A 16,665-nucleotide genomic window follows, 5' to 3' on the forward strand; every position below is an offset into this window, starting at 1 on the left:
CAGGGATCCTCAAACTCAAATTTGGCCAATATTTGTCACACGTAGGGTATTACCTCATCTGTTGTTACAATTTGTTATTTATTAAACATATAAATATACCGTAACTTTGTTGTTTAAAAAGAGGAAACACAAAAATTGGAAGTGGCCCAGGTTTCTCTTACCCTGAAAGGCTTGACTATAAAGAGAATGGATTTTAAAGGAAGGTTGCTTGGCATCAAATCCTGGCTCTGTAATTTCCTGGCTGGTTAACTTTTGGTAAGTTTCTAAACTATGCTTAACAGGTTTCCCTATGGGAAAGAATTGTGTCCCAGGATGGCTAACACCATCTTACCATACCTAATTTAAAGGATTTGGAACTTGAGTTGATGAGATTTAGATAAGATTTTTGGAAGTTCACTTGGCATTGTGATGGAATGAGACTTTGGGGATCTTTGGGGTTGGGGTGAAACTACTTTACACATGGGATAGACATGGCTCATTGGGAGCAAGAGGACAAACTGTAGTAGGCAGAAGGACCCCACGAGATCCACATCCTATCCCAGGACCTGTGAATATGTTAGCTTACATGGCTAAAGAGACTTCACAGATATAAATAAGGGTACAACCTAGAGATGGAGATGTTATCTAGTCACTTGAGTCCTTCAAAGTCCAAGAGAAGGAGAGTAGGTCAGTGCTAAGATATAAAAGGACTATGCCAGCCACTGGTCGCTTTGAAGATGGAGGAAGGAGATACCAAGCCACAAAATGCTGGCCGTCTCTAGAAGAAACAAACCAGTAAAATAGATTCTACCCAGAACTTACAGAAAGAAATGCAGCCCTGCTGACCTCTTGATTTTAGCACTATGAAACTGTTCGATTTCTGACCTATGGAGCCAAAGGAAAATAAAATTTGTGTTGCTTTAAGCCACTAAGTTTGTGATAATGTGTTATAGCAGCAGAAAACCAATACAGTACCTAATTCATTAGGAATTATACTAACAAAATTAAGTTAGTACACATAAACAACTTATAACAATACCTCGTACATAATAAGCACTCAATAAATGCTAACATCCTTCTCAAAGATGACAGGAAGCAAAGATGTAAATAATTCTGAGATGGTATAAATGCAGCCAGACCTATGTAGAAATGTCTGCAAAGAACTTCACTTTGTAATTAAGTTCCTAAGAAATTGCCTGAAGTAGGGACAGCAAACTCAAGGGATACAGGCAAGTTGGAGGCTGCCACAGATTAGAAGCATCCCTCATCTAAGGGACAGACCCTAGCCTAGATAACTAATGTCAATGAAAATGCAATGCAGGTGCAGTGTTGCTAGATACTTCAAATTTTTAAGAAGCAGAAAGCTACACTTTCTTTTTCCATGAAATCTCCAGTTTTTAAATGTTGGAAAATAATTCACATTAAAACACAAACAGGCATACCTCAAAGATATTGCAGGTTCAGTTCCAGACTACCACGATAAATAAAGCTAGCTGTAATCTTTTTGCTGGTGGAAACTCTTGCCTTCAATTTGTAAAAATCGCAACATCTGTGAAGTGCAATAAAGCGAAGCACAATAAAACGAGGTCTGCCTGTTCAGACCCACACAAAATTTTCAGGCAAAATTGGTTATGTCTACATTTAGACACACAGGTTAGTATCTCCAGGCAGTTAGTGAACACAAGTAATGCCACAAAGGGTATGCTGCTTTTGAATGCACTTTTTGGCCCTCTCATATTCTTACATCATAAAAATCAAACTTTGCAGTGCTTTTGGTAGTCTACTGAAATCTAAGAAACTATGAATTTTATAAAATTCTTATCAACTTAAACAGAAAGACAACTTCAAATTGTGTTCAAATCCAGTTTTATTAAAATTATTTGGGAATTTGGGGAGCATTACAAAGTTTTTGACTATGACCACTGGACACACTAGACATGAGTTTATGTTTTTGGTTTGTTGTGGGTTTGGGTACACGTACTTTTCTAAATCATCTGTCCTTCATTTCATTACCAAATGTCAAAGTACCTTACATTTCTCTATCTATAAGATCCTATTAATAGAACAGGAATTTGTAACATAAGACTGAAAAAAATAAAATTCATAGGTTCAAAAAAATTCCCTTCAAACATTAAGAACATACAAAGTATACTAAAGACATCTACATTTAGTAATCCAAGTAACAAGGCAGGCTTTTGATGGCTGTGGTGTCTTGTTTTTATTTATTGCTAATTACAGTTCAGAGAACAAAGTGTTTCCAAAAGCTATAAAAACCTTCACTGACATTTCCAGGATGGTTCAATGGATTTAGAGGATAAAACCAGGAGAGCACTTGGTTTGGCCTTTACAATCACAAGCCTTTTTCTTTTCTTTAGTGGGATTTTTCTTCTGCAGTAGCTCAGGGCACTATTTGCTTACTTAATGCCTTATTAATTACCATCTGACTTACAGGAGATCTAAGTATTGGCTTTGTAAAGTGTACTGTTGAACAGCAAATGGTGGGAGGCCTTCCCGTCCGAGGCAAAACTTTCAGCAGACCTTAAAGTAAAAGCGCCTTGCTTCTCCTTAGTTGTTCTCCAGTGACCCTGAAGTGGTCTGCAAGAAAGGAAAAAAAAAGAAAGCTGTATGAGCATCTTCATACCAGACATTTCAGCTTGTTCTACTTAAGTTGTCCTGCTTTCTTATCAGACTATGAAAACTCAGCTATGGCAATGGAGCCCTGTTGTTTTGTTCCTGCGATAAGAGTAGCTCTTGGGGATCAAAATGCAGAAAACAACGCGGGGCAAACACTTGAGAAAATTCTGCCCTCGCTTTTCTCTCAAAGGCTGTACTTTCATAAGATACATGAGGATTGTTTACAGTCTTAACAGTTCCCTAAATGGCCAATTTATTTCACCAGAGGTAGGAGATTGCTATTCCATATGACTGTTGGTTGCCTTATTATTTTTAGGTGGAAGCACCTGTTCCTCTAGAGGGAACATGTTTTTAGATAGTCTGTTCTCATTTGTGGTCTGAATAGCATCTCTACTCAAAGAAAAAGCAACTTGGCAATCAAAATAGGCAAGTTTCTTTATTTGTACCATCAGAATAGGGCCTCACACTTTTCAAAGGTTAACTATGTAAGTTATTTGTGTGTTGTCCCAGAAAATTAGACCTAAGAATATTAAGTCATAGCAGAAGTTATATGAAATAATACAGGTTTCAGTTTATTATTCCAATAAATGAAAACATTTTCTTTAGGAATGAGCATTCATTTTGAACTTTCTCAATAAATAATTCTTTGCATCTAATTTAAGGCATTTTTAAAAATAAATTGAAAATATAGTCTTCAAAATTAAAGAAAAGAATTAGGATATAACGGGGCTTTCTCCTAAGTTAAGGTTCATCTAAACTTCAATTAAAGAATCCTTAAAACAAAATATTCAAATAATATATAAAACAAAAAAGCAATGCATAGTGTAATGTTGCCAACCCACAAAGTAGTTAAACCTAGGAGAAAGAAATTATACTTACAAATGGAGTCCTGATTCCAAATTTGCTATGGAATGTCATGGTGACTTTGTTTTTATGTCCTGTTCTTTGATCAAAGGCATGGCATGAATCAAAAGGTGGACTGTACAAATGAAGGCTCACGGCAGGTTCCGTATGGCTAACATTCTCTACCCGATGTAAGCCAATGGAATCTAAACAATATCCAAGAAGAATAGATGAAGGATTTTAGATGATAGCTGTAGGTAAAAATTTTGTCACTCACCTAAAATCGTAAATAAACTGGATACATATGGAATTAATAGAACTTGGTTAGAATTGAACTTCTGGTTAAAGATAATGAGACACATATACTTTGTTCTTTCCTGAAAACCCCCTACCGTTGCAGTAAAATAAAAAAAGGATCCACAAAGGTAATAGAAAAGAGAAAACATAAAAACTTAAAAGGCTGAAAGTACAATTGACTCTTGAAATGCAACATTAGAGGCACCAACTCCCACCCCCTGCAGTCAAAAGTCTGCATATAACTTTTGACTCCCCCAAAACTTAAGTTGTCCCTTAGTATCCACAGGGGAAATTGGTTCCAGGACCTCCCTGTGGATACGGAAATCCACAGATGCTCAAGTCCCCTGTATAAAATGGCGTACACCAATGCATACAGTTGGCACTCAGCATCTGCGGACTCGGATGAAAAACTGTACAGGTACTTATTGAAAAAAATCCATGTGTAAGTGGACCTGCACAGTTCAAACCCGCTGTTCAAGGGTTAACTGTAGATGGATTGCTTTGCAGAAGAGAAAAAGCTAAATCCTCAGCTATGCAGGGGGATAGCCAAGAAATAACCTGATTTATATCTTGAAACTCCGAAACGGCTCAGGAATTGGCAGCATGGGCATTTCTGGAAATGAGGATGAAGATAGGGCTACCAATACAAGAAACGGTTGAAAGTTTAAGTAGAGTCTCAAATCCCTTCCACCACTTCTCTCTCTCCTTCCCTCTGTTTCTAGCCTGAGAGCTACTCTCGAGGACGAGTATAGTAGATGAACTCAGGACAGGTGAAAAACAGGTGACTGAAGTCAATGTTTACATATTGAATGGGAAGATCTCCTTTCTTCACCACCTAACTGTCAGAATAATGCCAGACAGGAATTTTTTCTCCAGCAGGAGTTGGAAAGCACCTTCTCAGGGAATCTGCTTACCAAGAACAAAGCCCTAGAACAAAGCACAAAGCCCTAAAGATATTGCCATTGGTTCTTCTTCAAGGAAAAAGCTCTGCCAGACTATCCCAGAGTGAAGTCCAGTGTTCAGAGCTACTAATTCACTTTTTCTGTCTCTGGTTTTTAAATATTAGCACGCAGGCAAGGTCACCAGAAATTTGAGCAAGACCTCTATTACGAAACAAAGGCCAGAGCAACCTGAAAAAAAGCAACTAGAAACAGACACTATTTAGGAGAAGACTTAAAAAAAACACACAAAAAAACACCTTACCATTAATATCCTCAGAGATAAAATATTATAAAAAGACCGGAGAATAATAAAAAGAGCTTTTAGAAATAAAAAGTGATAGCAGAAACAAAAACCTGAGTAGAAGGTTGGAACCCAAACTGAGCAAGACTCAAAGAACAAAGACGGAAAATAGAAAGATAAAAGAAATCAGAGGAATAGTTCAGGACGTTTTAATATCTGACCAATGAGAATTTCAGAAACAGCAAAAAAAAAAAAAAAGTCAAAGAAATTAACTTGAGAATATTTTCTTGAATGTAAGGACATGAATTTCCAGATTGAAAGAACCCAGTGAGTACCCAGCACAATGAATGAGTCATGAAACAAGGTACATCACTATAATAGTGGGGGCAGAGAAAAGATATCAGAAAGAGATCTCCAAAGTTTCTAGAATGAAAAAATAGGTTTCACAGAGAGATTCAAGCATCAGAATTGCAGCAGGCTTTTGAGAAGAAGACTGGAAACTAAGACAAGGGATTACCTTCATAGTTCTGAGAGAAGAGGGCTGCCATTATCATTCGTGTTGCAACGGTTGAATAGAGAGATTTTAAAATATATGACGTCTCAAAAAATTTCTTCCCACGAATCCTTTCTCATAGAGCCACTGGAGGGTATGCTCCACCAAAACAAGGGCATGGACCAAGAATGAGGCAGACAGGAGATCAGGAAACAAGGGGATCAGCAAAGAAGACAGCAAAGGGAAAGCTTGGATAGTGTGAGGGGACCCCAGCATGACAGCTGAGCCCTGGCCTGGAGATGACCTAATCCACACTGAAGCAGGTCCACAGGCCCTGGAGATGTCTTCAAGAAGATTAAAATAAGAAATGACAAGATACACAATTGAAAAAAAATATGCTGGAAAGAAATTTATAGTTAGGAGAGAGTTTGAGGATTAATCAAGGAAAGAATTCAGTGAAATTAGTGTAGAAATATAGGCACCTAATTTGGCCTTATGCTTCATGATCTAGCTCCATGAGTTTGCATGGTAAAGAGCTAAGCTTAGAAGCAGAAGACTTAGGTTCCACCCCCAGCTGGACTATCTAGCTAGATTACCTTTAAACAGCTCACAACTTCTAGAATCTTCAGTTTTCCTCACTTCTAAAAATACGTAGGTCCCAACTCTCAGATCGAGAAACTCCTTGATTCTGAGGCTTACTGCTTTCATAATATACTGGCTTAAGCACAATTTTGAACAAAACTTCAACATTCTTAAGAACTGACTGCGCCAATACAAGTCAATTATTTGTTTCTCCAGTTGCAAGTGCATACACCATTCAATGCACGCTGGACAATTCTGCAAGACTCTGCAAAAACTAGTTAGCTATCTTTTAGAGAAGCACATGAAGCTCATATCTGACCTCAGTTGTTAATCCCAGCATTATTATTATTTTTGGTTTTTGCCTCCTTTCCTTTATCCCCATGGTATACCCTCTGTCACTGTAATATAGAACTTGGTGATACTTACGGATGCCACTTTGGTCCTGGCTATGTCTATCTTTTGCCTATTACAATAGGTAATTTGGTCTCCTTGCCCCAATTCTCCCTGTCCTCCACCCTATGTTGTATACTGGTACCAAAACTGATCAAAATACTCGCAAATAATATTCTGCTGACCAAAGCAAGCTGTTACTTTAGGCTGGTCTTGGAGGGCCAGGCCCTGATCTCACTTTATTCTTCCACTACACTTGTCTAAACCTATTCTTCTTTGTTCCCTCTATTTTTATTATTTGCAATGATTTTACCTTCACTCATGTTTTCCCCTGTATTTGAAACATCCTTCCCATTGATCACTATCTGCAGTCCTACGCCTACATCTGTAAAAATCAAAGGTTGTAAATTTGTGACTTTTGATCATATGGATAATTAGTCTATAGAAATATTTAGCTATCTCACCCAATATTGTACCAATTGGCAAAATTTCCCACAAAAATTGGAATTTCCCACTTCTATGGAAAAAGAAATCAGAATGATCTTGCTGGAGCTGGCTGCCCATTGGTGCCCCCTGGCTTGCACACATCAGTTCCTACAGCCTATTCCCAGCCTGATGGCTCATGTACCTTATCTGCTTGGCTCCAATAGTCTTTTGTATTGAAGACTCTTGAAAAAGCACCTATTCTTTAAGACCTAAACTAGTTTTATAAAGACTCTGACTACCTGAAAGTAATTACTCTGAACGGCTTTTTGCTTTATTCTGAGTTATATGGGCAACAAACTTGTCCTTGAAAGTTTGGTATGCCTCATTCACACACACACACACACACACACACACACACACACAGTAACTCTCAAATAATAGTTTCCTGCTCCATAAGAAATACCTTGTGTTATGTAAATGGAGGGAAAAAACATCCCATACCGTAGTCCCTCCTTATCTGCAGTTTTACTTTCTGCAGTTTTAGTTACCTGCAGCCAACCACAGTCTAAAAATATTAAATGAAAAGTTTCAGAAATAATTCATATGTTTTAAATCTTGCACTGTTCTGAGTAGCATAAAACCTCCTGCTGCATCCCGCCCAGACGTGAATCATCCCTTGTCCAGCCTGCTGTATCGGCTACCTGCCCGTTAGTCACTTAGTAGTTATCTTAGTTATTAAGATCATTTATCAGATATTTTGAGACAGAAAGAGGAGACCACAATTACATAGCTTTTTTTACTGTGCTTAATTTATAAATTAAACTTTATCATAGGTATTTTTATGTATAAGAAAAAGCAGTACATATAGGGTTCAGTACTATCTGCGGTTTCAGGCATCCACTGGGGGTCTTGGAATGTATCTCCCGCAGATAAGGATGGACTACTGTACACTCTGACCTTTCTAAGTGGCTTACATTCTTAAACTAATTAACAAATTTAGGCCAAGTATCAAGGCCAATACTGGTCTTTAAAGAAAGAACCTACTTTGCCAGAAAAATCTCGGTACTATTTTATTTTATGTAAGTGGGATAGCATCCCAATTAAGAGTATGGCCTTTGGAATCAAATTGCTTGAGTTCAAAGCCTGACTGCTACTTATAAGTTGAGTGACTTGGACAAGTTATTTAATCTTCCTATGTGTTGTAATATCATCTATAAATGGGAATAACTTCTCTCATATAAGCTTTAATGAGCTTTTGGGAAGGTTACTACCCGCTTTAAGAATACAAATGTTAATCACTGCCTCTCCTAAAAAGCATTTGGCTCTCCCATATCACATTTAGGGGAAAGAATGAATTCTTGGTAAGAGATCTACAAACCACTGCTAAATAATGTGCTTTGTAAAGTTTCCCTTGAGAATATTCTTTTAAGTATGTTGTATGCATTTTAGAAAACCAGGGACTAGTTAGCATTCTTAAACCACTTCCAGAACTTTTCTTTACATTTTCTAACACAGACTAATATTTCCAACTTGGCCTTACTCCTTTATTAAAAGATTCTACATATGTAAATTCATTATTTGATTCTAACTGTCCTAAGATTTAGCAGGTAAATGACTTTTTGGTGTGCACTAATTTACATGCATGTGTTTCTAATAGTGATTCCAATTCAGATGCAAAACTTTAAAAAAGGTCATTTCCCAAGTATTTGAAATCATGACTCCACAATCCAAGTTATACTGCACATGTATAGGAGTAACCCATTATTTCAGACGGGAGTCCCAAGTTTTTCCCACTTGCCCTTAGAAAAAGATATTGGCTGTTACCATTGATGTAGGCACACTGGTTTTCCCCCAAGGTTCTTTCTGACTTCTTGGTCATCTCATTGGACTTTTTGTCAGGCCAGGCAAATAATGTCTCCTTTAGATTTCCTTGCAGCATCTTCAAAAAGCAGTGGGAGTTGGTGTGATCATGGATACTGCTATATATACACAAAACGACAATTGAACTCAGTAGATGGTCCAGTACCCAGACCTGCAGTAACAGTCGGCCCAGAGCTCATAGCTGCACACTGTCCAGTAGGACATCTCCCAGGACAAAATCCATTTCAGCTAGATTTTTAAATGTCATCAATTTATAATTCAACATTGTTCAGGGCAAGATAATAAAATGTCTTCCACATCAATGCATAGACGGGGTACAGTTTTCATGAATAACCTCTACTAAAGAACAGTTAATTTTTAGAAATCTCCTTTTAATACTACTTTGATAAAAGAAACACAAAATCAGCAGACTTTTATCTTCTACAAAATATAGCTTTTAATAACTCAGCTAAGCTGGGCTAAAGCTTGATTATAAAACTACACTGGAGAAATTACAGAAAGGACAAAAATAATCCTCTATAATAATTGCATCACACTTTGAAGATCACTTAACATTTTTTTTTTTCCTCAGGCCTTTTTTCTCCTTCCGTTGGGGGACAAAAGGTATGTGTGTGCATTACCACCCTAAAATTATACTGTAATGTATACATAATGCTAACGCTTTGCAGATTTAGAGTATACTAATTAGTATGTCCCAATATTGCTGGGAGATAGAAAGTAAACTGGATTTGGGGAAAGAATTTATTCATACAATGTTAAATAGTACTTAAGTTTAAGTAGAATTAGTTGTAAAGTTGATTAAAGTATATGAACTTATATACATTTTTGGTATTTACTTCATATGTTGAATTCTATTAACCCATATTTGTACCATAAGAACTTTTTCCTAAATCCAGAGCCTAGTCCTACTCTTGACATATAATTTGCTTTCAAAACATACTGAGAAAGTAAGTGAAAACAACTTCACCCCATATGAGTACATAAATGTACGGTATTTTGTTGTGTATAACGTGCACTTTTTTGCCCAAATTTGGGAGAGAAAAATAACGATGCCTATTGTACATGGGTAGTACTAATTCCATATCTATATAAATGTTTTTGATTCTTTTACTTATGCTTATGAATTAAAAGTGTAACTCTAGAAACCAGTAACAACATCCATCTGCAAAATAATGCCCTGGAATACGATCATTGATTTTGTTAAATGCATGAGGAACTTGCAACAACGAAGAGTTCTTGGCCTTCTATGATGCTTAAATATTGTAAATTTGTTACCAGTACATAACATTTCTTGTTACCTTGTATCTATTCTTGTGTTTTGTAATTATTTGTTACACAAAATTTCTTATACCGTAATATGTTAAAAAATGCTAAGATTCCTTTATAATACAAAAAACAAGTACCTAAATGTAAACAAATAAAAATTTGAATTAAAAAACTAAAAAGATTTTTTCCCTGAAAGTTTGGGCCAAAAACATGGGTATGCATTATACATAGAAGCGTATTATACACAGCAAAATACAGTACTCTATAGACCAAATTTTCCAAAGACTTGTAAATTAACGTTTCCTTTCTCCCATCAAAAATGGGTCTGGATTATTGTTTTCACCATTCTCAAGACTGAGAAGGATTGGCTGAAAGAGATAACAATACTCAATTGGTAATAACGCTAGCAAATATTTAAACTAAGGACAATTTCAAAAGCAACTTTCAAAGAATTGACATTAGTTTAACTTGCCTTACCCTCTACATAAAGAAAGTAAGCAATTAACTTTAAAAATGAAAAACATTTTTTGAATTTGTGACTTGCTTTTCTAGCTCCAAATCCGGACACTTGGTCTTTGGTCCCGCAATTGTTTACACACGAAGGCCAAGTTTTAGTGCAATTCCATAAGTTTGGAGAGAGATTAAGTTAAACTGGTTTCTACCTCTTTTTATTTATTATTCATTTTGAGGGCTGGTTTTGATGTGCATGGTGTATGACTAAACCCCTCATGCTAATTCCCGTGAGGTTTTTTTTTGTTGTTGAGATTAATGAATATTATGAATAAATAATTACAAAATGATACTTGTTAGTGCTCTCAAGACTTGTGGCCAGCCTGGCTCTGTACATCTCATAGGCTGAAATAGATACTCTCATAAATATCTGTGAATGAATAGTTGTCTTACCTGCCATGTCCTTCACCCCAACATAGAATCATTAGATTAAATTTTCCGTTTCCTTGATCCACAAGATTTCGGGTGTACCTAAAAAGAATGTATTCAGAAGTTTGAATTTGGTTGATGAAACAAGCACTGGGAAAAATAAGTGTGTCACAAAGTACCATTCATTTACAGATGTTACTATTTTTGCCTCTAAGCAACTTTGTGGTTTTCTTATGAGAAACCCAGCACAAATGAAAAATATTTTTTCACAGTTCATTTTGGACTTTTTTTTTTGTATTCTGCATCACCACATTTCCAGCTCCTCAGTTTTAATTAATGGCATGGAAAAGTTAACAGGAAAAAAAGCAAATTCCTCGATTCTCCTTTGACTGCCTCAAACTGTTAAAAAAGAATCCAAGTTTCTCTCAGAAGGTATTTGCAAAGTGTATTAGTGCTCTAGGCAAGAATGAGCTATTGTTTTGCTTTGTCTCCCCTCCCTACTCCCCTAGCTCAACCAGAACTTGAGAAACAAGGTTTTATTAAATGGCTGTTACAGAATTCTCCTTAGTTTTCCCGATAGCCTACACACAAACCACATTCAAAAGTACATTCAAAAGTACTGCTAATGAAAAGTCCTCCACAAATAGGGTGGGGGTTGACCTAAGTACCAGAACATAGGAAGTAACCGAATCTTTTACAATGATGAGAAAACAGTAATTAGTCAAAATAAATCCTGAACCAAAACAAGCACACCATCAAGAAAAAAAGAGAAACTTTAAATTTTCTGTTGGTCCAAGAGGTACTACTGACATCATCTAATTAGAAAGTTTGATAATTATGACATTCATTTAGACCATCACTTTTAAGGAAAGCAATCTTTAGCCAATTTTCAGGGTAGTATTTGTTCACATGCCCCCCCCCCCTTCCCTCTCCTCCCCAGGCTGGAGCCCAGGTATTGGCAGCGTAGGTTCATTGATGGAGTTGATTAGTAAAAGCTTTTTAGATGTCAATCATCCTCACTTAGTAGCCCCTAATGACTTAGCAGGGAGCTGTGCTCACTGCCTTTAATTCCTACTAAATGCCTTTAATTCCCAGTAAATTCGGTTCCTGTAGCAGGATCCTACTTCTCCCTCCACCATCCCTCTTGCTTCTCTGGGGTTTCTTTCAGAGAATTCACTGTTTGGCCCATACTGGAACATTTTCTGTCTTGGTTCTTCTGCATTGGTCTTCCCAAGGTCAGAGATCAGAATCTTTCCCAGTGCTAGGACACCTATTATATGCAAATCGAATTGATTTCTGCTCTCTCCTCCCTCCTTCTCTCCTCCCCCAACTGCCCACCCAGCACTGCATCTATTATCTTAATTAGCTGTACCTCAGATACTTGTGGAATAGATCAATACAAGTGGTAGCATTTCAAATGGTTCAGAGCTCGTCAATCAAGATGAATTCAAGGCCTCTGAAAATACTCTCGTTCTAAAGATTAAGAGCCCTTACAGTTTATTCCGGTTAATTAACTTCACTTGGTCAATAGTATATCTAAGCAGAAGAAAACTATTATGCACCGTATGTCTGCAAGAAGTTTGGTAGTGGTTTTGAATGTGGGCTCTGGAATTATGCTAATTTGCATCCTGGAGCCACTACAGTGACAGAAGCATGACCTTGTGCAGCTAATACAACCTTTTTATTGCCTACCATTCATTCCTCATCCGTAAACCGGGGATAAGAACGATGGTACCTATGTCATAGGGCTATGGTGAGGTCATGAGTGATTGGGAGAGTATCTGACTCATAACAATCCCTCAGTTGTCTGGAACTGATGGCACAATTAAAAACTAGATGCTGGTACCTTTATTAGCAGCCACAGAAGGACCTCACCATGAACTGAGTTCATAGGAAACAAGGAAATTTCCTAGAGCTACTTGCAAGTGAAAAATGGGATCCTAAGTAGGCGTCACTTTATTTCAAACCCTAAAAAAACAGCCCTTGCCAACAACTTTACCAAACACGCCAGGTATGTTTAGTGAAGTGATTAACAAAAACTGCTCCCAAGGAAAACTTAAATCTTTCCTTATTCTTCTCTTTCAACTACCCTCAACCCTAGTAACCTGAGACTGAGGCTCTAGGTTTTCCCTTCGGGAGATGAACCCATCACCCTTCATGGTGATTAAATTTTACTTCTGGCCCCAGAGGATTGGTAGATTGATTTTTACTTAATCACCAAGCTGGGGCTGCAAAGGACCCGGTCTCCCAGGGCATCTCACTCCAGCATTGCTGGGAAACAGCGGTCGTCAACTCACATTTCAGATCCTCAGAACTAAGGATAAGAAGAAGTAATATTGTTTTGGGCAGAAAGATAGGTATTCGTTTAATTTGCGAGCCTGACAGTGAGTTGAAATAAAACCTCAGTCCAAGAAATTAAAATGGTTTGGGAGAGGGGGCACCACAGATTGAAAAAGAGCAGTTGACAACCTCAAGATACAAAAAATGCCTGTTGGCAGGTGCCCGGTCGTAGGCGACCGAGGGCGAAGTGATGGAGAATTGGCGTCTGGGAACTGTGTCCTCTATCGTTACCCCTTTCTCCAGATGGCTGATGTAGTTCTCTCTTGGGAACACCCTCCGTTAGTCCATCCAGCCGGTTCCCCAGGGCGGCAGGCGGCTTGAGCCTGAGGGCATTGATCCCGAGGCCGAGAGCAGGAGGAGTGGCGCTTTAGAAGCGGAGGTGGAGGCGTGAGAATAGAAAACTAGCTGCGCCGTGGCCTCCCCTCGGGAGAGTGAGCCCCGCAGCCCACGGAGGCGGCGCAGCACCGGGGTGCGGCAAAGACCCTGGGGCGCTGGGAGCGTGGGCGCGGCGGCCGCTGCGCTGCCCGAGCTCCCCGGGAGCAAGCCCCCTCCCCCACCGCACCCCTCACGCCGGCTCCTCCGCGGACTCGGCGAGTCGGCGCCCTGGGCTTTGAGGCCCGCACCGGGGTCCTCGGCGGGCACGGCTGCAACGCGCTCACCTGTACTGGTCGTATTTGGCGTACACTGCCCACTCGGCGGGGTCGCTCTCGTAGGCTTCCATGACGGCCTGCACCTCCTCCACATTGACCTCCTCGCCGGCGAAGAGCTGGTGCAGGATGCGGATCAGATCGGCCAGGGTCCGTGGCTTTAGCACCTCGGTCTGCTCCATCCCTCGCGGAGGTGGCGGCGCGCCCTTCTCACTGCTGGGCTTCGGAGGGGTGCTGAGCAAGCCGAGGAACCGAGGACGAGGGACCCTAGCTGCCAGCTAGACACACAAAACCCCCAAACGCTCGAGGACCACAGCTGAAAGAATCCCTGGCCAAGATATAAAGAGACCCCCCCCCAGCCCCCAGGGCAGCGTGGCGGGCCTGGGCTCGCAGAGAACGCGCAGAGCACACAAATCAGGACCAAATCTGTCGGGTTTAGCCTCCCGGGCCCTTTTTAAGCTCTTAGAGTCAGCGGGAATGTACCAATGGCCCTCGGAGGGTGGGGAAAGGCGGGTGCGACCTGAAGAAGGTGGCGGAGGAGGCGAGAGCATGCGGGCAAGACCCACGCACTTGGCGCCAACCCTCTGAGCACTCCAGCGCTCGCAGGAGCCCTTCCCTCCCGAGTCCTGGCACTCGGAGTGGGCTTCGCGCAATCTCTCCCCCACCTTAACAGGACGCATTTTGGCAGCCCATCCCAACCTCTCTCGCCGCGCCCCCCGCCGTCGCTCCCGTTGGTTCCTTAGGACCGCAGGGGCTCGCGACGCAGGGACGCAGACCGCAGGGGTCGGGAGAAGACGGCTAGGGTTGGATGATGAGGAAGAAAGGGGACCCTGCCTTTCAAACAGAGCTGAGGAATCCTGAAGAGCTTGGTAGGTTGCGGACGGATTCCTCCCCCAAGATGGAGAGCTGTTTTTGTCTATAGAAACTAGATAATACGCTCCAGGCTAGGTGAACATGAGGGTCTTCCTTTAGAAAAACCTTAAATGTACTGTACTGAAAGTACATTTTGACAAAGGAGGCTCAGATCTCAAGCAAGACTAGTGAAACGATGGAAAGCTGTGTCCCTCTGATTTTAAAATCAAACATTTCCTAAAAAGATATTCAGTGCAAAGACCTGATGTTTCAATTTATGGTGAAAAAAAATACTGACTTTATGTCTCCCAATGCAGTAATTTAAAGGGTCCTGATTAGGCTATTTAAATCCTTCAATTCTAGGCATGTGCTTGAAGAAGCCTACTGTTAATACACGTAAAGAAACACATTTCTATATTGTGCATAGCACTTAGCACGCTTGGAGAACAATGCAAATTATGAATGAAAATAAGAAAAATGTGAGGTACAGAAGAAATGCAAGTAGATTCCTTCCTCTTCATAAATGGATCCAGGGAATAATTTGGATTAAGGATACTAAAGGTCTAGATTTCAGGAAGACTGCTTTTTCTAGACTTTGCTTCAATATACCGGAGGTGCCAAAAAAGTGTACACGACTTGTATTCATCTTTTGTTATTGGTATAACAATTTTAGTAGTTTTTTCCTTTCTTAAAATGTCTACACATTTTTTTGGCACCCTCTGTATTTGTGTGTATAATGTACATATTTACATTTACTTGTGCCACATGAAGTCTTTCAAAAATCCCTGGTTAAACTGAAGTATTCTAACAATGCTATTAGGAAGTAAAAATGACAGCTCAATCATCATTGTTCAAAAAAGGCTTTGGGTAGAAAAGCAGGCCAGAAGCCAACCTTTTGTGTTGTGTTGCAAGGAGAGGCTCTATTATAATACCTAGATCTAGAAAGGTTGTAGTTCTGCATTGCCCAGGGTGATGATTTACACATTTTTAAGACATTGATATCCAGGGTCTTCACCCCACCCGTGCTGCACCTCTGGGCTGCAGGGTGACTGGGCCGAAGGCAGATCCTGCTTTTGCTTTGATATGGGATGGCATCATCATATACGCATTGTAATATCTCACATTACAAGAGAACATGTATTTTGAGACAACACTCACGTAACTTTTATTACAGTATAGTTATAACTTGTTTTATTAAATCTTACTGTACCTAATTTACATATTCAACTTTATCATAGGTACGCATGTACAGGAAAAAACAGTATCTATAGGGTTCGGTACTATCCAGTTTCAGGGATCCACTGGGTGGGGAGGTCTTAGAACATATCTCCCATGGATGTGTGGTCTGTAGCTGATTTCCCTGGCACCCAGTATATTATAGTCCTTGGAAAAGGAAGCAGAAGCTGCATGGAAGGTGATTTTCATTTTCATAGCCCCTGAACACTGCAGACTTTCCCAATTTGGATTACACACAACTAAACTGGCTGACCAATGCTCTATAACTAAAGGCATAGTCTGTACTTCTCTTTCAATTTTCTAGTCTGATATTTAGGTGATATTTAAGATCCCTTCAGGGTTAAAACTTAAAGAAAATCAGATTCCAGGAAGTATCCAATCTTATTTTGATTACGGATAAACATTCTTAGCTTACCTTACACCCTAAATATGAGGAACTCATTATGAAGTCCTTGGCATAGATACCTTCAAAGATGGAAGCACAATATTCTAATAATCATATATACTCCGTATGTTGTGGGTCATTTTTGCACAGTAAGATAAAGCATGACATTACTGACATCGATTTTCTCATAAACATGGAAAACAAAATATAACCTGAGGGTTCAGGCCCTGCCCCCCCAAGTTCAATTACAATTAACACAGTTTAAACCAGACATCTGCAAAAGCATTTGTGAACTGTATTTTAGGTTTTAGTCACCCAGTAACTTATGGGATCCAGTACAAGTAAATGTTGCT

The 16,665-nt window shown here is 39.5% G+C and overlaps 1 protein-coding gene across 1 annotated transcript; it reads right to left on the reverse strand.

Annotated features, from left to right (window-relative positions):
* Positions 1-1,828: 1,828 nt before the first annotated feature.
* On the reverse strand, positions 1,829-14,211 carry CDO1 (cysteine dioxygenase type 1). Its single transcript, XM_033110642.1, has 5 exons — positions 13,852-14,211; positions 10,877-10,954; positions 8,651-8,805; positions 3,493-3,662; positions 1,829-2,574 (listed from the first exon to the last, which is right to left on the reverse strand). The coding sequence occupies exons 1-5, from the start codon at positions 14,019-14,021 to the stop codon at positions 2,545-2,547; spliced, it is 603 nt and encodes a 200-aa protein (XP_032966533.1). The 5' UTR covers positions 14,022-14,211; the 3' UTR covers positions 1,829-2,544.
* Positions 14,212-16,665: the final 2,454 nt, after the last annotated feature.

The sequence above is a fragment of the Rhinolophus ferrumequinum genome, chromosome 7 (genome assembly GCF_004115265.2).
Source record: "Rhinolophus ferrumequinum isolate MPI-CBG mRhiFer1 chromosome 7, mRhiFer1_v1.p, whole genome shotgun sequence".
NCBI lineage: Eukaryota > Metazoa > Chordata > Mammalia > Chiroptera > Rhinolophidae > Rhinolophus > Rhinolophus ferrumequinum.